Source organism: Myiozetetes cayanensis, unplaced genomic scaffold (genome assembly GCF_022539395.1).
Source record: "Myiozetetes cayanensis isolate MyiCay16 unplaced genomic scaffold, myiCay2020 scf5-8, whole genome shotgun sequence".
Classification (NCBI taxonomy): Eukaryota; Metazoa; Chordata; class Aves; order Passeriformes; family Tyrannidae; genus Myiozetetes; species Myiozetetes cayanensis.
In genome coordinates, this window is record NW_026087742.1 from 83,840,864 (window position 1) to 83,865,586 (window position 24,723).

The 24,723-nt window shown below is 38.4% G+C and overlaps 1 protein-coding gene across 3 annotated transcripts in view; it reads left to right on the forward strand.

The window, feature by feature from the left end:
• CYFIP1 (cytoplasmic FMR1 interacting protein 1) overlaps window positions 1-24,723 on the forward strand; it is a 73,096-nt gene that overhangs the window by 20,396 nt on the left and 27,977 nt on the right. Inside the window, exons 5-22 of one of the 3 annotated variants that reach the window (XM_050334000.1) lie at window positions 255-356; window positions 1,787-1,968; window positions 3,325-3,421; window positions 3,561-3,689; window positions 4,899-5,003; window positions 5,178-5,269; window positions 6,531-6,648; window positions 7,348-7,470; window positions 9,968-10,093; window positions 10,401-10,567; window positions 11,493-11,640; window positions 13,454-13,607; window positions 14,837-14,993; window positions 15,559-15,655; window positions 16,008-16,084; window positions 16,178-16,286; window positions 16,866-16,985; window positions 19,437-19,636. In XM_050334000.1, the coding sequence (XP_050189957.1) occupies window positions 255-356; window positions 1,787-1,968; window positions 3,325-3,421; window positions 3,561-3,689; window positions 4,899-5,003; window positions 5,178-5,269; window positions 6,531-6,648; window positions 7,348-7,470; window positions 9,968-10,093; window positions 10,401-10,567; window positions 11,493-11,640; window positions 13,454-13,607; window positions 14,837-14,993; window positions 15,559-15,655; window positions 16,008-16,084; window positions 16,178-16,286; window positions 16,866-16,985; window positions 19,437-19,636 (2,303 nt within the window). Of the gene's footprint in view, window positions 1-254; window positions 357-1,786; window positions 1,969-3,324; window positions 3,422-3,560; window positions 3,690-4,898; window positions 5,004-5,177; window positions 5,270-6,530; window positions 6,649-7,347; window positions 7,471-9,967; window positions 10,094-10,400; window positions 10,568-11,492; window positions 11,641-11,826; window positions 13,156-13,453; window positions 13,608-14,836; window positions 14,994-15,558; window positions 15,656-16,007; window positions 16,085-16,177; window positions 16,287-16,865; window positions 16,986-19,436; window positions 19,637-24,723 lie in introns of those variants that run through there. The other 2 variants (XM_050333999.1, XM_050334001.1) reach the window with 2 other exon arrangements.

A 24,723-nucleotide genomic window follows, 5' to 3' on the forward strand; every position in this document is an offset into this window, starting at 1 on the left:
CAAATGGCTTAATATGGAAAAAATATTGTTCTAACACAACTTAAGTACTTGCTGAGAGGTAATAGAAAAATCTTGGATTTTTTTTTTTTTTTACACACAACTAAGCTTAGAAGACTAGCATAAGATTACCAAATCTGGAAATTTTTGGCTTAAGTTTGCCTCTTTAGGATAATAGTGTATTTTCTCAGGATCTTAGTTTCTGAGGCTTTATCATGGAAAGTTCCAAGTGTAATGATGTCTTTAATTATCCTCAGGTCAAGTGCAACGAGCAGCCTAACAGAGTAGAAATTTATGAGAAAACTGTGGAAGTTCTGGAGCCAGAAGTCACAAAACTGATGAATTTTATGTATTTTCAGGTAAAAGAAATGGAAACAAAATCTGTCAGTAAGCTTGAAATTCTATATATTCCTATTTTGTGTACTTGATATTGTGTGCCCAGATACCGAACCTAGTCATTATACTTCAGAAAAACCCCACCATATACTCTCACAGAAGGACAGAATTTCTAGTGCCTATCCTAAACACTTCAGGCAATCTCCTTTAAGACTTTCAGCATAAAATCAAAGGTAACTGTGTATAGTCCCTATGCAGCACATGAGGACAGGGATCTGGCGCTTTAGGAAGAAAGGAAACAGAAATATAATGCTTCACATTATATGTTTCACATGTACATGTAAAAACATCTCAACACAGAGGCCATTTGCTGCAGAATGAGGGATCCACAAGACTGGACAACAGAGCAGCAGGTGCAGCTTGGCTATGGCAATTTATAATTGAGGCGAGCTAACCCAGTTGCTGTGACCTGCCAGCCACCCGAGCTGGAGAATAGCACTCTGTCTTGCTTTCTCCTCCCTCCTGGCAGCTTGCCACTTATTTCAATGGACTGAGGATGTTTCCAGGCATTATTCAGAGCTGGAGCAGCTAGAGCCTGTGAGGGTCAAAGCACACAGGAAGAGGAGACTGAATAAAATGTAATAATTCCTGTCGTCTTCCCCAACCAGGGAGTCTTACTGAGTACAAACAATCTCCTGTCATTCAAGCAGATTAGTGCTCTAAAGTCAGAACAGATTCCTCTTTACAGCTGAAGTTGCTGTCTCTTTTGTATTTGTAATTTCCATCTGAAATGGCTCTGCTGTTTGCTTGGAAATAAGCTCTCAAATTAACATGTGCCATGATGACTTTGAGAGTTGGCATATACAGTGTGCTGTGGATTTTTGTTTTTGTTTGAAGGGAACATACCTATAATCTACTTTTTAATGTATGTACACTTCCTCACTAAAGAACATCAAATCACTTGTTCTCAAAGGGATATTAAACTTCGTAGAATTGCAGAACAGGGTATTTTCAACCAGACCAGGTTGCTCAGAGCCTCATCTAACCTTGCCTTGAACACTTCCAAGGATGGGGTGTGCATCACCTTTCTGAGCAACCAGTGCCTCACCACCCTCATTGTAAAAAACTTCTCCCTTATGCCCAACTTAAATTGACCCTCTTTCAGTTTGAAACCATTGTCCTATTTTTTATTTATACTTTTATTACCTTTATCTGCAAAGAAGAACCTTGGCTCTTGTGTCAAGCAAGCTCTGTGGCAAAAATTACTGGTGACACAGCATACATCAAGTACATCAAGGCCTGTGCTGATGCCTTGCTAGTTTTACGTGCTTTAAACATTTTTCTGCTTCAATGGAGCTTTTCACTGGACCAACTCTGGGTACATGAAGAAACCTTTTCCTTGGAAACGTCATGGGTTTTACTCCCCATTTCTTCTCTCTTTTTCCCCCAATAGAGAAATGCAATTGAACGATTTTGTGGGGAGGTGAGACGCTTGTGCCATGCAGAGAGAAGGAAGGACTTTGTGTCCGAAGCGTATCTGATCACACTGGGCAAATTCATCAACATGTTTGCGGTATTGGATGAGTTGAAGAACATGAAGTGCAGCGTGAAGAACGACCATTCAGCCTACAAGCGGTAAGTGGGAAGGAGCAACAGGACCTGGGTTTCTGCTGTCAGGATACAGGCCTCCCACGAGATGGCAGCAGTTGCTCTTTTTCTGACAGCTTTTTCTTCAACAATGCTCTCTTCACGTGTGGGACAGATTATCTTGAAACTAGGGATGGATTGACTGCAGTTAGGCAGTTGAGTGCTTCTGTTTTCTTTGTGCACTTCTTCCAGCAGCAAAAGGTCTTTCTGCCTTTTGATGCCAAGCTGTCAAATACTTATGTCTTGGTATATGCATATACTTTGTTCAGTAAAGCTTCTATTTTTTTAAGTTTGAGAGGAAACTGGCTTTCTGGTCACTTGTGCTACTCCCATTCTATACTATTTTATTCTTGGCATCCACTTTTGACTGTTGTAGCTGAGAGTTGTTACACTTGTTCTTAAGACATTTCAGCTTTGTTGTTTAAGAGCATTGTGACCATGGGTGTAGCAGGGAGGGTAGGGCATGGGATATCAGTAGCCGAGTTTTGTACTTGAGCTACCACATGGTATCAGGTATTTTCTGTTGAACACAGTGGCCAGAGCAGCAGGGGAAGACAGCCTTTATGCCAGCTGTAGCATCTGTGGTCTTTCATAAAGAAAGCTATTCAGACAATGACTAGCCAATTTTACCTATGCTGCTTCTACTTACCTGAGATTTAGTTTCTACCTCCACCTCTTGTAGTTGTTGTTGTGCCTGGAGACCTCCTAAACTTGCCTGGTTTGCCTTTTTTTTTATTTGGAGGTGTGCTTCTAGAGGCTAAACTCTTGTTTTCTGGAAGGCTGACTTTTCCTGGGTTGTTGTGTGGCTTGCAGGTATAGAGCCACAGCTGAACCCATCAGTTGAAGGATATACCCAAGGCTTTTTGGTTTGGGTTTTGTTGGACCTTTTAACTAGGGTGTAGTGGGGGATTTGGGATGGCAAACTGGTATATTTTGGATAAATAAAGTCCATTTCTCTTCTACTGAACTTTTCACCTTTTTTTTTTTTCACTGTTTTCTTAATAAAAATTCTCTTTTATGAAACAGGATCTTGACAGTTTTGAGTCTATAGCCTGTGCTTGAATAACTCACTGTTATAAAGCTGTGGCAAAAGAAGTACTGGCTGTGTCTGCCCAGTTCTCTTTCTGCTTCATTTGGGAGTTTGGAGGTGGAAGATACACTGAGGTTGACAATCCTCTAGGATCAGTGAATGATACACTATTGTACTGGCACTTAAAGATGTGCTGATGACTTAGCAGTTCCCCTGACATATTTGGGGATGGATGTGTTTCTATTGAGTGGGGATGGATTTGCTTACAAACAGTCCTGGCTAGGGGAAATAGTGTTTTCCTTCTGTTTTTAAAGAGCTGCACAGTTCTTGCGGAAAATGGCAGATCCTCAGTCCATTCAAGAATCCCAGAACCTCTCCATGTTCCTTGCCAACCACAACAAGATAACACAAGTAAGCTTTAACTGTCTTTTTGCAAATTACCTAATGCTTTACAAAACTGTTAAAATAAAACTCTTCCAGTTTGATAGCAATTATTGTTCACCAGGAAGTGTAACTAGTTGACTAATATTCTTTCTTCTTTTTATTCCAGTCTTTGCAGCAGCAGTTGGAGGTGATTGTTGGCTATGAAGAGCTGCTTGCAGATATTGTGAATTTGTGTGTGGACTACTATGAAAACAAAATGTATCTAACACCCAGTGAGAAACATATGCTTTTGAAAGTAGGTTTCTTTTGGATACAAAATAAAAAAGGAATGTTGAGACAGGACACAGATGTTTGAATTCCTGATTGTGTTTTGGTTTTTTTTTTAATTAACCAGATTAACCGAATAACTCAAATTACTCCTTTCTCCACACTTTATTATGTAACTTTATTATATTACATACTAAATGTATTTATAAAACTTCTAATCCATTTTTGTTTTTCATAAATTGAAGTTGACCTAGTTGAACCTACATCCATTTCTAATGAATTGTTTTTCTATGAAGTATGACGACAGAAAGGAACTGGTACATTTTAGTTTAGATATGTGGCAAGTTTGTATAAAAAGCTTTTGGAAGTGAGGCTGCATATCAAATGTTTCAGGGAACAAGTGGTTTAAAATTAGGATTAATAAGTAAATTTTGTTAGCTTGAATATGTACATGGAGTAGGGTGGGAGGCAATATGAAGTGTGGTTGATACTAGCTCCGTGTCGTGCTGTGGAAGAAAAAATAGAGAGTAATAACATAAATTATGCCTCAAATATTTTGAGTCACTTCACTATTTAACTTCTGAAGAGCTCTGTTTATTAGGACCAAATGAAAACATCCTGAAACCATACACAAACTCTAGAGCATTTACTTTCTGTCTGCAGGGATGTCCAATGTGACTTTCATATTTAGGCCTTTTGTTTGATAAATGCTTGCTTAGAATACAGTTACTGGCTGTGCTTGGCTCCTGTAAATACTAGATTATAACTCTATGTTATGAATAACTTGGACAAAATGTAGTTAGATCTCTTTTGGATGCTTTGGAGCTCTTATGTGTATACTTCAGGGTTGTGCTGAAAACCATAAAAAGCAATCACTCAGAGATGTTAGATCTAAATTTCTGTTCCAGATCAGTTTGCACATACAGAGTTATAGTAAAATGCAAATGAAAGAAAACCTGTCTAAAATTAGCCAGCCTCTAGTTTCTAGGTGATGTTTTTTGTATGCTAAAGCTTTATACAAACAAATAGCAACTTCTGAGGATAACTGATCAGGCTAATGTTAATGTAAAAACTATTAATATGCATATAATAAAAGAATACTCATAAACATATGTATATGAAAATATATTCTGTTTCAAGGAGGTTGAGTGTTTCATGGTTGTTTTTAAAATGTTACCAGCAGGTTTTTACCTCTGAAAGTCGTTTTGTGAAAAGGTTTGATTTTTTTCTTTTTCAGGTGATGGGTTTTGGATTATACCTGATGGATGGAAGTGTCAGTAACATCTATAAATTGGATGCAAAGAAAAGGATAAATTTAGCCAAGATAGACAAGTACTTTAAGGTTGGTTAAGATGTGATCTTAATATGTGATTTTAAAGGTAATTCCCCTTGCATTTTATATATAATTAAATAGAATAAAAATCACTTTGGATTATACTATGGGCAAATAATAGTTTCCTTTCACTAAGATTTGTGTTAATAATTTATCTAATCTGATTTTATTCCCTGTGTACAGCAGTTGCAGGTTGTCCCACTGTTTGGTGACATGCAGATTGAACTTGCAAGATACATTAAGACCAGTGCCCATTATGAGGAAAACAAATCCAGGTAAGAGGGAGAAGGAAGCAGAGTGGAGCATCTGGGCTGGGTAAAGTCAGACCCTTGACTATTTTCATAATCACCTGGTAGTCTGTGGGTCTGTGGTAATTGATGGGATTTTCACCTGGTCATTGTTTTGGTGTGGATATTTCACTGTTAATGTCATTCATGTAATAGATACAACTGAAGAAACAGGTAGTTTAAAAGCGCTTCTATGCTGCTGAACTCATTCTTGTATCTGTGACATTTCTTATTGCCTGAGTTGGAAGCAATTAATTTTATCTTGTACTAATTTAATTTTTATTTTTTCCTTAAATATGAAACTTTCTTTAAAAGAAATGAAGGATTTTACTAAGCAAGGTGAGCAGTAGTAGTGCATGGGTAAATAGGCATGTGTACATTGTACATGGAGCAGCAACTTAGCTTGTCTCCCCCCTCTTTTTGATTTTTTTTTTTTTTTTGGCTAGGTGTGCAGCACAGCAAAATGTTTGGAAAACGCAGGCAGTTGTTGCATAAATGGTTCCATGGTTTATAGTTATTGCTTTGTTTTAGTGAACATTTCTATGCTTCTCCAAGACCTTTCCTCCATGCAGTTACACGAATTCAGAATGTTGTGCTTTGCATTTTAATTCCTGCAGAAAAAAATATGTAACCTGCATGTAATTGCTAAGAGAAAATCAACAGCAATGGGCCTACTGAGCTACTAAAAATACGAGGCTACTTAACATGATGTTCTTGGTAGCATGTTTTTTACCTCTTGATAACATGTTAATAGTATTTAATAATGCCTTATTTATAATTGGGAGCATACTGTATGCTCTTCATAGTTAAATAAGACAAAACATCCAAAGGAAGCTAGATGTGTCTTACAGCCTATACCTATACTTCTGCCTGACCTTTCAAACCTTTTAGGTCTTGTTCCTAAGTGTATGCTCCTGAAGAGAGATGCTGGTTTGTATTTCATAGCAACAGCCTTTAAAAAACAAAAAGAAAAACCCCCAAAACAGAAAAGAAAAGTTTTGAGGGTTTTTTTAAGACTTGGAAGGAATGCTGTTTGAACTCAGGAGGGCCGTTCCTCACTAATGGATTGTTGCAGGGTTAGAGGTAGAGGTGTGAAGAGAGCAAAGGCCTCACACAGCAGAAAAGGAAGATGTCAAAAAAAAAAACCAAACCAAAAAGTAATGCATTGTGGATCTTTCTTTGCAGTATCAGTTGTGCTGTTTGCTGCCAAAACTGATTTATGCGGTGGTTTTTTTGTCTTCTGAAACAGATGGACATGCACGTCTTCCAGCAGCAGTCCCCAGTACAATATATGTGAGCAGATGATCCAGATCAGAGAAGACCACATGCGTTTCATATCAGAACTGGCTCGTTACAGCAACAGTGAGGTATGTGGGATTAGAGCTACATGTGCATATTTCACATCACTCACTAACAGTTATTGTTAAGTACCTGAAGAGCAGGAAAACCTTGTGGTAGGAAAATGGCAAAACTTGATCATCTGAGTCAGGAGAAGCTGGCTACAGGACCTAGCCCTGTTCTCTGCATTATATTTGCACTATTTAAATTTAAAGTAATAATGATGCGTCATATCAAGTGCAATCTCCTTCTGCCTCTTTCCCTCTGTATTTCTAGGATAAATACCCTAAAACCTTTACTATGTCTCTTTTAGAATATGTTGTCTAGCCCTCACTTCAAACAGGTGCTTGTGACAGTTTAAATGAAACCAAAAGTTAAAGGATTAGTAAAGGAAAACTGAAGTGCACATGTATACACACACACATATATGTAATCTATGTAGAACATATAACTATGTGTATTGTATATAATTGATGTCGTGAATTCATCTGCAGTAAAATTTTGGCCATTAGGGATACCAGTGATTTCCATCTCTTGACCAAAATCTGTGAAGTTTAGCTGCGTAGATCTCTGAAAGTAAAAGCTGATATTAATGCAGATGTTGGTATATATATGATGCTGTTTTAATGCTTAAAAGAAACCTGTGTAGAAATTTGACTGTTGATACTAGATACAGCATGTTCTGATGTGGGTTTGTTGGGATTTTTTTCTGTTTAATAATGTTCTAGGTGGTGACTGGGTCTGGTCGACAGGAAGCACAAAAAACAGATGCGGAATATCGGAAGCTCTTTGATCTCTCTCTCCAAGGCCTGCAGCTTCTCTCACAGTGGAGTGCACATGTCATGGAAGTGGTATGTTATCTAGAAATATAACCAGGTAAAAAAGAGCTGGCTTAGTGAGGTTAGACAGAATAAAAGAGCTTTTCCTTAATGGAATGAAAAATGCATATTGTGTTTTCACAGAATCACATAATATTCTGAGTTGTAAGGGACCCACAAGGATCTTGTTCCCTTAAATCCTGTCTTCCTTCACTGGTTTTCTCCTTCTGCTCCGGACTCCATTCTTAGAGGAAGGCCCATGAAGTTCTCAGAGTTTAGGAGTAATGTTACTGCTTTGAAGATCCAGTAGCTTGTAGCTTGTACAATCTCACACAGTACATTCAACTTGTTATATTCAAAGGATAGGCTGTCACCTGTGAACCTTCACCAGGTGCTTTAATGTTTCTCTTGATACGTACATTCTGTAGAGTAAGACTTCATAATTTTCTTCTAAACATTGTTTAAAATTATATTGTGAGAACTATCCACACTGACATGCAGTCACCCAGGAGGTGGTAGAATGGCTCCAACTGACTATGTTTAGACATCACCACTTAGTAAGTTGAAGCATGTACAGTCTTAAAGCACAAAAATGGATTGAAAGGCTCCCATTGGCTTTAGATTAGACTTTTAGTCAAAAGGAAAGTAAATGCAGGGAAAGGAGAATTTGAGAGGAGATGAGGGAAGGGAAATAAAGAACCTGCAGAGTTGTTTCTCTATATTGTAATAGTTTATTTTAAAAACATGCCAGTTAGAAAAGTGACTTTTTTTCTTTCAGTAAGAAGCTACTTAAGGCAGAAATTGAAGAGGAAGATGCAGGAGTCCTTTTTATACTGCAGATAAAAGCTGCATGCCTTAGCTGCACCAAAATATATGCTAGGAAGGGTTGAAACATGATCTACTGTATGAGAGAAACCAGACTTGCTTCACTTCTGCCTCTGATGTCTCAGGGGGCATCAAGTAATTTGCACTGTGTGAATTTGTGCAGTGCAGTCACAGTGGGCATAACTAGAGACTAGTTTTCTTTCTCTTCAATATTTTTAACTACCTCTTTTAAAAGCTAGTAGGAGTCTTGCTTTTTCCTGTATTATCCTATTCCTATTTAAATCAACAGTGTATTTTATGTTGAAAATCTTGTTCTCCTTTTCTCCTCTTAAGAGAGGTTGCTGTCACCTATTCCTGGCCTCTGCAGCTCCCAGACTTGCTCCCTTTATTTGTGTCATCAAAAATTGCTGCATCCAGGGTCTCTTCATAGTGACAATCTTCCTATTTTATCTCTGAAGAAGGTCGCTCGTTCTTAGCTCTGTTTTTTTCCTCCTCATCACAGAACAAACTTTCTCTGAGCATCACAGGAGGGATTTTTTGAGTATTCTCACTGCTTTTCCTTATCTGTCTAATTTGTATGGATTCCCATAAGTACTTCTTATGTAAGTTCAAATTTGTGTTCACCCTCTCCCTGTCCTCCTACTGAGAATTCATTCTGATATGGAGTATTCTAATTATTTATCTGTCTTCATATTCACTCAGTATCCATGAACCTAGTTACACGCACCATGTTCAGATAAAAAGTTTCAACATATGTTTGTTGTCCTTCTTAACTTAATGCCTCCCAAAATACTTCATCTTTGTTTAATCATTTCCTTGGTGTCCTCTTTTTGTAGCACTTAGGTTGCAGTTAGCACTCTCTAAAGAGAGCATCACAGGTAAAGCTGCTATTGCCTTAGGTAAATTGGTACTGTTAATCCAAATTTATATTGCTCTGTAATCTAACACTTATGCAAAGATGATGTCAACCACATCTTACTATTCCCTGAACTCAAACTGTGAAAATTTACATTTAAATGTGACTAGGATTTTACACTTGATGTACCCTAATGGATATTAGACCACCCTGACAATGCTCAGGGACATTTTCAGCTGTGTTTGCAGTAACTGAAAAGGCAGTATTTAAGAGAAATGCATGCTGTGCAGATCATATTGTCACAGCTAATACAGTTATTTCCACACATTTCAGCCAACTAAACTTAAAACTCCTCCGCCTACCCCCACAAAACACCCCTGTAGTTTTCCAGTTGTTTTTTGAAATCTAAATGTGACTATTTGGCCAAGTAGGAAGCTCCTCTATGTGTGGGTGTGATGGATTTTTTTTTTTCTTATGTTCTGAGGTGTTTCTGTGTTTCTCATGCTTGAAGCAGAAAAGAAACTTCTGCCTATGCCAACATTTGCTCAGAAAAAATACCTGCTGAGTTTGAATTGCATTTTTTGAGCTAATCTAGAATCTCTGGTTTTCAGGAAAATTGTTCAGGGAAATTATTTTTTGGCACTTCTGCTGGATAGCAGTTTCAGAATTTATGCAGGGTTTGTGTGTAGTACCAAATACTATTTTTCAGATATTCATGAAAACATGACAGTATTTCTAAAAGCAATGTTATTTGTGTCTTGCTGGGGTTTTTTTGTGTTTCTCGGGCATTTTTTGAAATTTTTTGTTTCCTATCTTTTTTTTCTCCCTCTTCTGCTGTGCAAACTGCAGTATTCGTGGAAGCTGGTACACCCAACTGACAAATACTCTAATAAAGATTGTCCTGACAATGCAGAAGAGTATGAAAGAGCAACAAGATACAATTACACTAGTGAGGAGAAGTTTGCTTTGGTTGAGGTAAGATAAATGTCTTTTTTTTAGGGATTTTCCAAAGATTAATTCTATACAAAGGAGAACATTCTCTCTAAGCATTTTCTATACCCATTGCAAAAAGACAGCCTGCCCTGTGCTGACTCTGAAACACCATGTGTTCCCCCATTCAATATATAGGAGGAGCACAGCAAAACTATCTTTTGTAACTTAATTCCACCTTTCTAATTTAAATTCTATTTAAATTCTCTATTTAAAAAAGGGATTTTTGAACAATTATACCAAAAAAATTAAGAAAAATACAGTTGTTTGTTTGGGTTTTTTTTTTTTGCAGGTGATTGCCATGATCAAAGGTCTTCAGGTGCTGATGGGACGGATGGAAAGTGTTTTCAATCATGCCATTCGTCATACTATTTATGCAGCTCTTCAGGATTTTGCCCAGGTCACACTTAGGGAGCCATTAAGACAAGCCATTAAAAAGAAGAAAAATGTCATTCAGAGGTAGCATTCTTGTTTTCATCTCCTTCTGTATTCTTTCCCCCAAGCCTTAGTAAATTTTTTGCAGAATTGCACAACTGTTAAATTTTACCTCTTTAATCTCTATCCCCCTACTAGTCTGTTTGACATTTGTAGTTAGCTCGATTGTGTACATATTGAAGAAGCCTGAAATTAAAAATGAGTGACTGCCAGCATGGCTGAAGTAAGAGTCCAGGCTATCTTGAGCCTCTTAGGACTACTTCTGGAAGTCTCACGTTCCTTGCTGTTTCTTTTTATTTTAAGAAAATATAAATACAGTGATACTGAAAGCAAGATTAGTGTTTTTATTTTGAAGAAAGGTTTCACTGTCCACTTTATGTTTCCTCTCCTTGTGTCTCATGTTCATCCCACTCAATCTATTCCCTGTGTCTCTTAGCATTCTGCCTTATTTCTCAGCTTCTGCTGCTTTTGTCTTATTAACCTTACCTCCTCCTCCAGTGCTCCATCTGCCCATACTGATTGGTGACATTTCCAAGTCTTGTTTTTTTGTCCTTAATTATTTATTCTGAGAGTGGTGAGACACTGGAACAAGTTGTCCAGAGAAGTTGTGGATGCCCCATCCCTGGAATTGTTCTAGGCCAGGTTGGATGGGGCTCTGAGCAACCTGATCTAGTGGAAGGTGTCTCTGCCCATGGCAGGGGGGTTGGAATTAGATGGTCTTTAAGGGCCCTGAACTGTCCTTTTTTGATAAACAACATGGAGTGATTATTTTGTGGATGTGTCATTCTTGAAGTTGTTGGTGAAATTGTTATTAATTTGAGTTACCCTGAGCTCCTAAATGATGTTGCAAAGTTTCTGTGCTTGCAGGAGTGTGCTTAAGAAAAGTGAAGTGTTCTCATCAGTGCACTTAGATGCACGATCAGTCTAAAGTCGTGTGGATTGTGTTCAGTGTTTTGCAGGCCATAAGGAAGACAGTCTGTGACTGGGAAGCAGGTCATGAGCCATTCAATGACCCAGCTCTGAGGGGGGAGAAGGACCCCAAAAGTGGTTTTGACATCAAAGTCCCAAGACGTGCAGTGGGACCCTCCAGCACTCAGGTATTTTCCTGTCTGGTGGTTGTGACGTCTGTCAACAATTATTGCATGAGATGTTTTCTCTCTGTCCTGAACTGTTTTAAAATTACAGGTTTTATTGTGTTTTTTATAAATGCTAAAAATCTACTCTGATTTATATTTGCAAAATTATAGATACTTAACCAAGATCCTCTGTCTGGTTCACTGTAACTTTCTACTCTGATGCATAATTTTTCCAAGTGTTCAATCTCTTCAGTTTGATTTCCTGGGAAAAAATATTTTCTCATTGAGCTCCTAATGTTTTTTAAATAATATTTTTGAACTATTTGAATTATTTATTGACTGCCATCTCTACTATGACTGGTGAAATTTTTTTTGTTAAATCCAGTTATTCAGTAGATGTCTAGTAGTTTTAAAATGTGTTTAAAATATAAATGAATGCCTGGAAAATATGGGAGAATATTTGATTTCTGACAAGATCCCTCTTAGTGTTCAGTAATGAATGATAAAGCTGGTCCCTAAAATCTGTCTAGTCTGCTGCTGCCACTAAAACGAGGTATTTCAAGTGTTATCTGTGATAGTCATTGAAACCCCATACCTAGATGCTTGTTCTTGTTACCTCCATACAATTCTCTTTTTTATTTTATTTATGGATTTGTTTGGAGATTGTATGGTCTGATATTCAGAGCTCATCTGAGAAAATGAGCACTTTGGGTGACAAATTAAAGGCAACTGTGGTTTGTGAAGACAATCTTTTAATACCTAAAATCTGTGGGAAAGAGAGCATGTATGGATAACAATCTTGGGTAATAAAAAGTTGCTTATTTTTGATAAGATGGGTTTAATGAAGATTTTGTTTTGATAATTGGAAAAAATTGTTTTTTGGGGAAAAAAAAAGTTAAATATTACCACCAGTGTGCTTCTCCTATGCTTTAAGGGCTTTGCTTCACCTGCTGCAGTAGAGTATGTGGTTCTGTCTGCTTTTTCTGCTCTTGGGCTGGCACACATGTCTTTCTTGACTGACAAAAGGGAGAGAGGTCAAATACATTGATTTTAGATAGTTTTTTTTCTCAGTTTCATGCAGTTCTAAAATGGACCGTGTGTGAATTGGTAATACTTAAAATTCTTTATGAAATCACTTGATAAGCTAATGGCTCTCTGAGTGTCTTGTGAAATGAATGGGAACTTTTCCCTTTGCTCGAGGGAGCACCATATTGCAGTGATTATTCTGAACAACCTTTCTGCGTGACCTCCTCTGCATGCTTACTGTGCTGTTTTTCATTATTAACAAACTAACATGTTTTCTCTGCTTCTGTTTCCCCTTCCTTATTTACCCATGTGTTTTTATTAACGGATTCTCTTTCCCCTGCCTGCCCTCTGTTGGTTTTTAGCTCTTCATGGTTCGCACTATGACAGAGTCCTTAAACTCTGCTGAGCTGTTGAAGCAGCTCAAGTCTCTGGGATTGGAAAAGCTATTGCATGTGACACACAAGTTTCTGAGGCAGTCCTACATCTATCCGCCTCTTTTAAACTTTGGTGGTAAGATATTACTTATTACTTTTACTTCTTGTGGTGAGCTGTTCCACTGCAAATGGTCTGCTGCTAAGTGTCAGTGGAGGTCCCCTCGGCATGGGTAGGCATTCGTGCTGGTGCATAGGCTAGTGTTGCATCAGTTCCTCTTGCCTGAAAGGCTTTTATCCACACAGTGTCAGTTTTCAATTTGAAGTGGAGCAGTCGCTTACTGATAGTAATTCTCAGTGTTGCTCAACTAATGTACCATGTGTATTTTCCTTTTTTCCCCCCCTTTCCACCGTAATTGTTTCCTTTAATGATACAGCTTTACATGGTGAGAACTATGTTAGAGTCCCTCATTGCTGACAAAAGTGGTTCCAAGAAAACCTTGAGAAGTAGCCTTGAGGGGCCCACCATATTGGACATAGAAAAATTCCATCGCGAGTCTTTCTTCTACACTCATTTGATAAATTTCAGTGGTAAGATACGTAGATGATCAGTGTCCAGCTTAGCATGTCCTAACACCTCTAACACGACCTGGAAAATGTTTCCGATTGCCTAAGTCAACTTACCTTTGGGTTGCATATCAAAAGCCTTGGTCTGTCCAGACTTTTTCTGAGACATGGTATTTAGTATTGCGGTGGGGTTTTTATTTTGACTTGTTATACGTTTGTTTATAATGCGTCAAATTTTGTATTGTTACTCCTTTCTCTATTTTCTTTATGTATGTATTTATTTAAATAAGGGACAGATAAGCCTATACACATGGAAATTTTTAAAAGGAAGTAGTTTTTGTGCTTTGGAAGATTTTTTTTGTTGTTGTTTTTGTTTCAAATACAGAGGAAAAAATTCTCTGTTGTGGTAAATTTGATGTCATTTCACTACTCTTACTATTCAGTTAATTGTAATCGGAAACATGCTGTCCTAAAGAATTCACCTACTGACATTGAGTGTATCTAGTCTTTGTCATCACCATGCTGTGTTGTCTTTTATTTTTGTTTTGCTGCTGGTCTCCTTTACCCTCAGAGAAGGGGGAGCCTGTTAATATCAGTCATAATGCTACTGGGGAACAGCACTGCAAAAGGTCTTCAGAAGGTCTTAGTGTAAAAACTTCATTCCTGATTTAGTTCTCGAGCCTTCTGCACAAGAGGGATTGTGTCAAGTGTTTTCTGCAGAGATGGGAAGCACACCTCTTTGCCCTTGACAGCACCCTTAGGAACTTGTTGGTTTAATCCCTACTTCATGCATCTGTCTGTCACTTCCTGCCCATCTGATCAACAGGAATATGTGGAGTGATTCAGTGCTCCGTAGGCAGAGATGGCACTGGTGGATCCAGTGCAATTTTGTCTCCTTCGCCTGCTGCTTCCCAAGTTCAGTGTATGGCTTTCTTAGCCCCCAGCTGAGAAATTAAACTAAAAATTCCCCTTTACCGGTGTACGTAGTTCCTCTGTTTAAATGATAGTCTGGTCCACTTCCACTCTTTTTTTCTGTAATAAGGGACCACTTTGGGGGCCAATGTGGAGTTCAGAACTCTTTAAAAAAGTCACGGGCTTTATGTTTTGAATTTGGTTTACGTATTTAGCCTGTGTGTAGCTCTAGTGACTCACACCTGCTTTTTTTGTTTCACATTGCATCATCAGAATTGCAGTTGTATTGTACCTGATGTATTTTTATAAGAAGTGTAATTCTCCCTTATTTATTCTGAAAGAAACCCTGCAGCAATGCTGTGATCTGTCCCAGCTGTGGTTCAGGGAATTCTTCTTAGAGCTGACCATGGGCAGAAGAATCCAGTTTCCCATTGAGATGTCCATGCCTTGGATTTTGACGGATCATATTTTGGAGACAAAAGAGGCATCAATGATGGAGTAAGACCCACTCGTGCTCTTCCACTGAAAGTTTATTCTTAACAATTACCATTTCTTATTATAATGTAACTGCTTTCAGTGGTTTTAACAAGTAGCTATTAAGAAGGTATTCTAAACCTTTGTAAAATTTTCCACTTATATTTGCCCATTTCCAGATTCTATTAAGTTTTCTTCTTGAAGTGAGTAATTGAAATGCTGAACCTTTCATATAAGTATCATTGCACCAGCCACGCACTTTGTTCCCTGACTGAGTTCTCCTTACTTATCCTTCAAAGATATCAAATATAATGTATAGTGGTAAAAGCCTAGTTCCGTTTTGATGGAAAGCTACATCTAGGAAACAAGTTTTAAACAGTAAAAACTTATCTAAACCTTTTCTTGAATACTTTTCTTAAAGGAAAAATTGTGATACTTTTTTATATAAATTAAAAAAGAAAAGATCCTGTTTGTGTGAACCACATATAGATTATAGTATTGACTGGCTTGCAACATCTTGACTACTCCCTGCTGAAGAATCATAACTTTCATACTCATGTAACTCTTTTTTTTATTCTTTTTCATTCAGGTATGTTCTGTATTCTTTGGACCTTTATAATGACAGTGCTCATTATGCACTTACTAAATTTAAGAAGCAGTTCCTCTATGACGAAATTGAGGCAGAGGTAAAGTAACCTTACCTACTGGAGAAAAATAAGTATACCTGAATGTGAAAATGATAGTAAGGGCAGAGATCTATAGAAGAGATTCAGAACAGCTGGAGATAACAAAAAAACTGAGTAAACCGACCAGAAGATGGGTAACTAACTGGTTGGGTGATTATGTTGTAAGAAAACCTGTAGACCTGTGCAAAGTGCCTCACATTAATGCCGAAAGCTGAATGTCATATTCTCTTATACTGGGAAATTTGGATGTATTAACTTTCTCGATTCTGTTTGATAAACAGTGGGAGGGCTTGGATAAGCTCCCCTCTTTTAGTTTTAAGTACCTCTAAATGCACATTTTTTCCCCCCCAAGGTAAACCTGTGTTTTGACCAATTTGTCTACAAGCTGGCAGACCAGATATTTGCATACTACAAGGCAATGGCTGGCAGGTAACTATTCCAGTAATGAGAACTCCTCTTCGCACGTTTTGGCTCTGCTTTTCTGTTTAAAGTACTTTAAGCATTTTCTCCCTTTCTCAATAGCCTGCTTCTGGATAAGCGATTGCGTTCAGAATGCAAGAATCAGGGAGCAACCATTCAGCTGCTGCAGTCCAACCGCTACGAGACACTGCTGAAACAGAGACATGTGCAAGTGAGTTGGCTCCTGCTATGCTGTTTTGGAGTTGCTTGTCAGTTTTCCGATGGTGTCGATTTATGTAGGTAAACCAGGATTCATTCTGTGCTTTATGTTCTGTCAGCTGAGTGGCATAACTGAACACTTGAGATCTGCGGTTTTGTCACATGAAGGAGGAAGTTAAGAAAAAAAACAACCTTAAAAGATCCTGTTTTAATGCACATGTCTGTTGCAGTTGAGCAAACACAAGCCAAATAGGAATGTCACGGGTGGTAGCATTGTCTTCCTAGTAATGCCTTTCACCAGTTTTCAATATGTTGTTGGCACAATGCCATGGAAGCATAAAATGCTGATATAAATACTTAAGTGTAGATGCAACATGTAATTTTACTGCCTTTTGTGAGAAATGGGATGTAAATTTTAGTACGTCATTTGTTCATGACTTCATAAATTTTGTCCATCTGCTTTGTTTCAGTGTGTTTGGAATGCAAGTTCCCAATGTGAGAGTCTATTAATCTGTGGAGTCTCGTAGTCCTTGTAGACTTTGTCTCACAATCTGACTTTCAGTTCAGAACTTCATAGCATGTTTTTCTTTAGCTTCTTGGTAGGTCGATCGACCTGAATCGACTGATCACTCAGCGCATTTCAGCAGCCATGTACAGGTCAATGGAACTGGCAATTGGCAGATTTGAAAGTGAGGATTTGACTTCCATAGTGGTAAGTGTTGTGCTGTAGTCTTGCCAGGTCACTGTCTAGTCAGTTGTGGTCTAGGTGCTAGTTTTGTTTTGTTTTGATGTAATTTATTTTAATTAAATATTTATTTCTTTTATTTGCATTGAGAATCATAAATATCTAGTGATTTTTTAAAAAAAATATTTTTTTCTTCATTATGAATTGGTATTTGTGTTTTAATGTCAGAAGCATTAGGACTTTTGACTTTTGCTGGAAATCCTCTAAGTATACGCTAAGCAAATAGCTGGACAGTCACTCCTGAAATAAGAAGAGGCTGAATGACAAACAGGCAAACTTGTTTATCCTAATAATAATAATAATAATAATAATAATAATAATAATAATAATAATAATAATAATACACACACACACAATATAATGGCCAGTCTTCGCGAAAGCGAAGATCCGGTGAAGGTCTTTCCACCTAGCCTGCGCATTGGATTTTTTAGGTGAGACACAGTGTGCGGAACTGAGCTCCACCCTTTAATCCTAAGGTTCATCTGTCAGCTGGCGAAAGCTTGACGGCAGCGAGGTCCTTAGGAGGAGGTGGGTTGCCTTTGGCGGGCTAACGAGCCCCACCTGCCCGGGAGTGGCCCTCACCGGGAATCGAACCCGGGTCTCCGCGGTGATAGCGCGGCGCCTTATTATTATTATTATTATTATTATGTTTATCCTAAACCTTAATTAAATATATATAAATGGAAAATAATTTAAGCAGTCTCATTAGAAGAATAACAAAACTCTTTGTTCTGACGTTTTGTTTTCATTGTCCTGTAAGTGTGAAATTATACAATGCAATGGTTGAAGTTTGTCTGGTTTACTAAGTCTAGGTCAACAAAACCTCTTACCAGAGAAGTAGTTTAGTCATAGAAAAGGCATTTTCTTAGTCACCTCCTCCTACATCATAAATTATTGTGGCAAACACTCTGTTGCCATTGTAGTATATATATTGTGGACTTTATGAATTCTGATGTGCCATGATTTTTATCTCCCCATGCCTTACCCTGCATCTCTGTTCAAACAGTTCTTTGGCCTGAGCTGATGCAGTTTTCTGAAGTGTGCTGCTGTACGTGGGACTGTGCAAGTCCCAGTCCTGCTGAGATAGAGAATTTTGTTGTTTCTTTGCCCAGAAAAAAACCCAAACCTACTGTAACTGAGGACCCTGGGAGTAAAGTATAGAGAAGGAGTATACTAGGAGCTACTGAGGAAACAAGGAAAACAAGCGTTCTTCTGATGTAAATTTCTATAAACACCCACTTCTATTCATGCTTACAGATAAATTGCAGATCAAAACAGAACAGCCTTGTGCCTGGTAGAATCAAAATTAGTTTATTTATCCAGGGCAGCTTGGTTTTGTAGCATGACAAAAATAATTTTTTTTGTGGAGGAACGAGATCTGACTTGTGCCTGTGGAAGAAGAGCATCTGTTCAATATTGAGGTGTCTTTTTGAGTTAGTTTCCTAATCAAAATGCTAAAAACCAAATTTTATTTCCAGGCGGCATGAATTTGTCGAGTAAATACGCAGTCAGCAAGAAATATATCAGGCACATTCAGTTCTGCTGCAATGAAAAATAAGTTAAAAGTTACACAAGGAAGTTTACTGTTGGTCATTCTGTAATAAGTTTTTTCCTGTGTCATTTTGTCATGCAGTTAACTAGCTCGATTTAATTTCTTTAAAAGCAGTGCTTGGATTTTTTGGAAGAAGAGGTTGTGTTCTTTCTGTTTGGTGTTTTCAGTGTCGGATGTCAGATAGGGGATTAGTTTAGTTTAAAGAAAGTGTCAGAAATTGTAGTAGGAACTTCTTGTCAAGAGGGAAAGCGTTATGAAAAGCAGTGCTTATATAGAGTTATGTAGCCTGCAGCTAGTGATTCTGCAGAAATCTTCACAACATTTGTAAATGTCTGATCTGGTCTTTCATTGCATCTTAACTCCTTTCATTGCATCATTAACTCCTTCACTGGAGTTAATGATGAGAAGGATTTATGGTAAATGTGATGTTATTCCTACCAGTAGCACTACAAAAGCTAATTCACCTGTTTCCCTACTTAGCAGAAATTACTTTCTGTATTTCCTACTTCAAAAGGTATCACAAAAATGCTTTTGGATTAAGTCTGACCCCATTTAAATGTTGAGGTTTTACTCAGTGGAGGAAGAGTTGGCACAGATCTGTATTTGAGACTCATCTGCAGCGTGGACGGTTTTGATGAATACTCTGAAAGTCTCTGAGGGTTTTGGTGGTTTTCTTTGTTACAAAACAATCCACAAGAGCATTGATTCTTTCCAGCTCTTATCATTAAAGTAAGAGACTAGGGAAGAGTCAGTTTGTTTGTTTTGACTTGTTGCTAGTCTTCTGTTTGGTCAAGGTTATTGAAATACTTCGTGCAGTTTCTCCACTTTATTAAATGCATCACTCTCTTTCCTCTTGTTTTTTGTAGGAGCTGGATGGCTTGATAGAGATAAACAAAATGACTCACAAGCTTCTGAGTAGATATATGACCTTGGACAGCTTTGATGCCATGTTCAGAGAAGCCAATCACAATGTTTCAGCCCCTTATGGAAGAATCACTCTTCATGTCTTTTGGGAACTCAATTATGATTTCCTGCCAAACTACTGCTACAATGGATCCACTAACAGGTTAGCAAGGCAGCTTTTTTGTTTGCAGCTGTTATTCTACCATCCTCCAGCAACTTTCTTCCTAGCAAGTGCTGGCAAGCCCATCTCCATTCATTTAGTATTTTCCACTTCAAATGAAGTAGCATGAGTCATTTTACTCATTACTGTTAAATGTATGAAGCCTCTTATTTGTCCACAATGGAAGTTAAATGTAACCACAGCATCCAAATTCTGACATTTTAATGACTTAGTTATGATATGCTTGAAAAATAAAGTGTGTCCAAAAACACTGCAAAGTGTGTATCAGGAAGATATTTTGGTAAACATGATCTTCAGCTGTGAGACAATGGAAATAAAATTATATTCCTGATTCTGTGTTAATGTGAAGAAAAGAATTGTTTACTGGAGAATGGAAGAGTTCAGTGTTCACTGCAACTACAGTTGCAGCCTTGAGTGAGTAATGGAAATAGGAAGAGGAAGGTGGGATCTAAGGTTTGAATGAGTGGGAAGGTGCAGTGTTCGAGACTTTTCATTTACGGGCTTCCTGCTTGTGTGCTGGTTTTAGGATTTGTGTTGCTTTTAGTCTTTACTCAGGTTTTGGTAAAAACCCCGTGAAGTGACAGTAAAGTGATATTGAATATTGAGATGTAGGAAGAGGAGGAAGCCTGTTCTCATCTTTCACTGTCTCCTTGGAAAGCTTTCCCTGTCTGACATGTTCTGTGATGGTTATGTTGTATTTTAGATCCAAGATTCTGTCTGTGAAGAAAAAAAAAAGAGGAGTGTTTTTTTGTGGCTAACTTCTGTTAAGTGAATCTGTTTGCATAGGAAAGTTGAATATATTTCTGAGGGAGCTGCTGTGCAGTTCATGCATCTGGAGATCAGTACTGGAATATTCAGTGTGCTGTATTAAGAATCATATAAGCATAATATTAGAAGAAAATCTTGATGAAATGCTGCTGCTTCACCTGTCAGCTTTATTGAAAGACAGTCAGTAGGTCCTATACGGTTTAGTCTGTGTTTATCCTGGCTGTAAGGACTGATGGACTGCAGACCACAGCACTTGGAAAGCCAGAGTGAAGTGCCAAAGGACACCAGCAGGGTCTTGTAGTTGCTTGTCTGTTTAAAACTGTACACAAGCATTGAGTTAGACTGATCCTCAAGCTTGTTGGGTAATTAATTCAGGGTAATTAATTGATGATAAAAGGAGCCAGATCTTAGGCAATCTGTGTACCGTGTGTCTGACTTAATCACAAAATTGCTTTAGTTTTGGTCAAAAGCAGCATTGTGGAGAGAATTAATGCCTGTGTTGCATTTGCTATACGGTACCCTTTGGTATTTTTGGTGAGAGAGGGAACAGGAAGTTCTTAAGCACATTCATGTCTATTGCTGCCTTGCTGTTAGTAGGAATTTTAAATTGGTGAGCTCTCTACATTAAACTGTACAGGTTGTTGTGTGTAAATACAGGAGGATACAGTGAGGAGCTGTGTGAGAGCTGCTGGTCTAACACTTGACTCCTGATACCTAATGTCTTGCACGAAGGCTACACGGAAACAAGGGAAGAAAAGTAGCAATGAAAGGTTGGAAGAAAGAGAAAGAATCATGATGAAAAGCAGAGAGGTTTCTTGGTGGTGTGAGGGGTTGGAGGCAGAGTTCCCAGAAAATGTGTAGTACCTGTGTCTTGCCTTATATTAAAAATAACCTGCAGCCTCAGTGTAAGGGTCCTTCTTTTAAAGTTGGTGTTTTTTTTGGTGAGATTAACTTGTATCCAGTAACCGTAGAAGCTCTTTTCCCAAGCATGCTGGAATGTTACAATTTCAGATATCTGTAGAAGAGTTCAAGTGTTTAGAAACCCTGCATATTAGTTCAAGGCTTTTCATGCAGAAGTGCTGAAACACATGGCATGTTTAATTATTTGGGACTTAGGAATTCTTTTATATCTGATAACGTACTGAGATTAAGCAGTGAGGCTGCTATTAAAAGATTTAATAATTTAGTAATTGCAGTTGCCATTTATCTGAAATTTAATTATTAATGCTGGCCAGCTGTACAGCTGTGGCCAGGCTCTGGGACAGCAGTTTGTGGAGAAGCAGTGGGGAGATGAGTGAGGGAACCTCTGTGGATGGGCCTTAGCAGTGAAATCCAAGGGGGTTTTTAATCCACCTGTTGATGATCATGAAAGAAAGATAACAAACCTTTGGATAATGCACAAGCATATGAACTGCAGGTTCAATACCATAGTCAAAGGCAGGTGAGGTCAAAGCCGTGTCTAGTCCAGTGTCCTGCTGCTGTCAGCAGCCATAAAGGGGCCGAATGAGAAAACAAGGGAGGCTTAAGGTAATTTTTCTCCCAGGAAACATGCCAGCCTCTAGCAATGCTTAACTGTTTCTGTAAAATAAAAATGTTGGGATGTTAGTGCATTTCTGGGCCTTTACAGGTATAATTCCCTCCCCCCCCCCATTGGTATGTTCTGTCCTTTTTATAAAGCTGCATGAGATTTTGGCACTCATGATGTGCTGCAGTGAAGCTGTGTGCTGCAAGTATCTCTTCTTGTTTGCTCTCAAGCTCTTGCCCACCATTTTTTTTTTTCTGAAAGTGACCATTTCCAACTTGCTGTCTTTTCTGTGCTGCCTGGGATTTATTGTTAAAAGCCCTCCCTCATGTTGGCCCTCAGTCACATGTCTTTCCAAGCCAGAGAACTTTCCACGCCAGGAATCTTTGTCATGCTTATGCCTGCATCTGTACTTTTGCATTCCCTTGTAGCCCCCTTTGTTAGGAGGTCTAGAGCTGTCCAGAGGATTCAAATGACGTAAAGGCAACATACACGTTTTTGTTCTTTGTTCCTTTTCCACTATCTGCAGTGTCCCTTTTCCTGCTTTATGTTCTTTACTAATTCTAAGCTTGTCTTTTCCTTTCATGACAGCTTGTTTTGTGTTAAGAACTAACAGAGGAGCAAGTGTGAGACAGCCTTATATTTATTTAAATAGAAGATTTTCTGTGCTTTCTTGACACAAATGATACAAGCTTTTGGACACAGTAGTCAGACTAGTAGCTCCGTCTCCTCTCAACACATTACCCAAATCTGTGTTCTCTGGTATAAATTCACTTGTATAGCAGTCTTCCAAATGCAGTGTGACATGTTTCTTCCAAGGGTACAGATTTATCACAGAATGAACAAAAAGACCAGCTTTTTATTTTTCACTCTTCCTGCCCGCCTGCCTCTCCTTTTGCAAGCTCTCTGTCTCTCTCATGATGCTTTTGAGACTAGCATTCACAAGAGAACAGCTGTGTCTTCTTGTGTTGCATATACTCTGACAGTCACTCTTCAGAAAAATGTTCAGCCCTTCCAGACACTGCTGGAGCAAACCTGAAACAAAGCACTGGTGATGAAAATTACCTGGTTTCTGCTACACAGAACCAAATGGTGCAGAGATACAAACTCATGCAAAGTAGAGGTGACCGTAGTCAACTACCTTTCCCAACCAAACAAAAAGTCTTTCTGCCAAAAGGAAAAGTGATAGCAATGGATTGGTGGATATCTATTACTCTTTCATGTGTTGTTTTGCCTTCTGTTTCCTCTATTCTCTCCATCTTGATATCCATGTTCAGGAAGGGTGAGTTGGATCTAACATTCACTTATAGAGTAGGTGTAGGGCTACTCTTAGATCTGGTAGATGGGACAAGCTAATTTAAGAAGGCTGAAATTTAAAAATATTAGGCAGGAAAGTGCAAAGGGACAGTTTCTGTAGGAGCAGGGATGGAGGATTGTGATATCCTATTACTTCTGAGATGAAGCTCAGGAAGTCTGTGAGATTTTCTGCAGTAGCAAGTCAGCAGGTTCATTGGCCAAAGCTGTCTCTTTCAGATATCTCCTTAAATAGATTGTGGTAATTAGAATCATAGACTCATTTAGGTTAGTTTGTGAAGTGCTCACTATGAACTGCTTCCTGGCGGGTATCACAGAAACACCAATATTAAATGATATGATCCCTTTACTTTGGGGCTCATGTTGTCCTTTAGCAATCACCATTGCAAAGCTTTGGTAAGCCAGAAGGCTTTTCATCCGCTTAATCTGCTTGGACTGCTTACAACCTGTGCTGATTAAAATGGATAAATTGCTGTGAGATCATCCACACTGATTAAAAATGAAACTGATTATCTTGGAGTGTGCTGAAGCCTGCATCCAATCAGTATCCAAGGGAAAGTAATAATTTACTTAGCTTTAGAACTGACACTCAAAGAGCTTCAGTCCTTCAAAGAGATGTTTCTGTTTCTTGGAGGAGCAGGAGGAAAGCCAACCAGCAGAATGTCAGAAAGAAAACATGCACACACACAGATAAAAAGTTTGAAGAATAGTAGCTGATGCTGAACTGTAAAGGTTTCTGTGTAACCCCTAGTTTTGAGAGAAGAAATTTCTAATACTTATCTGAATGACATATTGGGATTAGTCACATACCTCCTAAAATGATGCAGTCTCTAGCCTGTTGTATCCTTAGCCTTAGACATTGCCTCTCTGTAACATAGTGTGTCTGTATCTCTTACTGCTACTCTCTTTACTGAAACCTTGTCCTAGATGCATTTATTTTGCTGGATTCTCACTCAGACCAACCTGATCTGATATAATGATTTGATGTACACTCCTTAAATAGCTGTTTTCCCTTTTTGACATGCATATACAGCTTTGCACCACTTAGCAAGAAATCCCTTTTAATCAAGTTAAAAAATAAAGAGGCCATCCAACTCATAAACAGCCCCCCCAATAATTTTCCTCTGTCTAGTGAAGTTCAACAAAACCAGAATTGTAGCAGATATTGATTAGCTTCTTTCTGCACTAAAACTGCAGTGCTGCCAAATGTGTATTACACTGTTAACAGGGAACATCGGGGGGAAAGTCTGTGCTGCTTGTTCACAGGAGGACTTGTGAGCAGTCCTGATTTTGGTGCCCTCAGCTGGGCACTCATTTGGCTGTTTGATGGGTTTTTTTTGCACTACTTCATATCTTTGTAGTTCTCTTGCAGTCCTCTTCACAGTATACAAAGGTAAAGCTAAATGTGATTTGTATTGGTATTTGCTCACACTAAAGTATAATCAAACTTTGGAAACATTGATTT